Source organism: Dipodomys spectabilis, unplaced genomic scaffold (assembly GCF_019054845.1).
Source record: "Dipodomys spectabilis isolate Male_0828 unplaced genomic scaffold, ASM1905484v1 ptg000231l, whole genome shotgun sequence".
Classification (NCBI taxonomy): domain Eukaryota; kingdom Metazoa; phylum Chordata; class Mammalia; order Rodentia; family Heteromyidae; genus Dipodomys; species Dipodomys spectabilis.
The window spans coordinates 8,094,045-8,095,000 of record NW_024870908.1 but is presented as its reverse complement, the minus strand read 5'-3'; the positions used below and the strand labels follow the sequence as shown (position 1 = coordinate 8,095,000).

At 87.0% G+C, this 956-nt stretch overlaps 1 protein-coding gene across 1 annotated transcript in view; it reads right to left on the bottom strand.

The window, feature by feature from the left end:
• Positions 1-729, bottom strand: part of Clcn7 (chloride voltage-gated channel 7) — a 24,264-nt gene extending 23,535 nt beyond the window's left edge. The window contains exon 1 of the mRNA XM_042698277.1: positions 534-729. Within this exon, the coding sequence (XP_042554211.1) occupies positions 534-671 (138 nt within the window). The 5' untranslated portion in view covers positions 672-729. The remainder of the gene's footprint in view (positions 1-533) is intronic.
• Between the last annotated feature and the right edge of the window lie 227 nt (positions 730-956).

Here is a 956-nt window from a genome sequence, read left to right as displayed (position 1 = left end):
CGCGGCCTCGCCCGCGCCCCGCTCGCCCCCGACCCCGGCCCCCGCGGCCTCGCCCGCGCCGCGCTCGCCCCTGACCCCCGACCCCCGGCCCCCGCGGCCTCGCCCGCGCCCCGCTCGCCCCCGGCCCCCGACCCCCGGCCCCCGCGGCCTCGCCCGCGCCGCGCTCGCCCCCGACCCCCGACCCCCGGCCCCCGCCGCCTCGCCCGCGCCCCGCTCGCCCCCGACCCCCGACCCCGGCCCCCGCGGCCTCGCCCGCGCCCCGCTCGCCCCCGACCCCGGCCCCCGCGGCCTCGCCCGCGCCGCGCTCGCCCCCGGCCCCCGACCCCGGCCCCCGCGGCCTCGCCCGCGCCCCGCTCGCCCCCGACCCCCGACCCCCGGCCCCCGACCCCGGCCCCCGCGGCCTCGCCCGCGCCGCGCTCGCCCCCGGCCCCCGACCCCGGCCCCCGCGGCCTCGCCCGCGCCCCGCTCGCCCCCGACCCCGGCCCCCGCGGCCTCGCCCGCGCCGCGCTCGCCCCCGGCCCCCGCGGCCTCACCTGGCGCGCGGCCGGCCCGGCCCCGTTCAGCAGCGGCGTCCCCTCGTCGGGCCGCGCCGCCCGCCGCAGCAGCGGCGCCGCCTCGTCGTCGTCGCGGTCGCGGCCGGACCAGGACACCTTCTTGGAGACGTTGGCCATGGCCCGCGGCGGACGGACCGGCCGGGAAGCGCCCGCCGCCCCGGGTGAGTTCTCGTGACCCGCGCCGGCGATCACGTGATCCGCGCTGGCGGTCACGTGGTGGCCGGCCCGGGTCACGTGTCGGTGACGGCGGCCGCCGAGGCCGGGCGCGCGCGAGGCCTCCTGGGAGCTGTAGTCCGCGCTTCTGCCCGGCCCAGGCCCGGGGGACGAGGCGACCTCTCCCGGGGCCTGTCCTGCGATCCCCGCGCGGCCGGCCGCGGACTCGCGGCAGGCCACGGCCCCGGG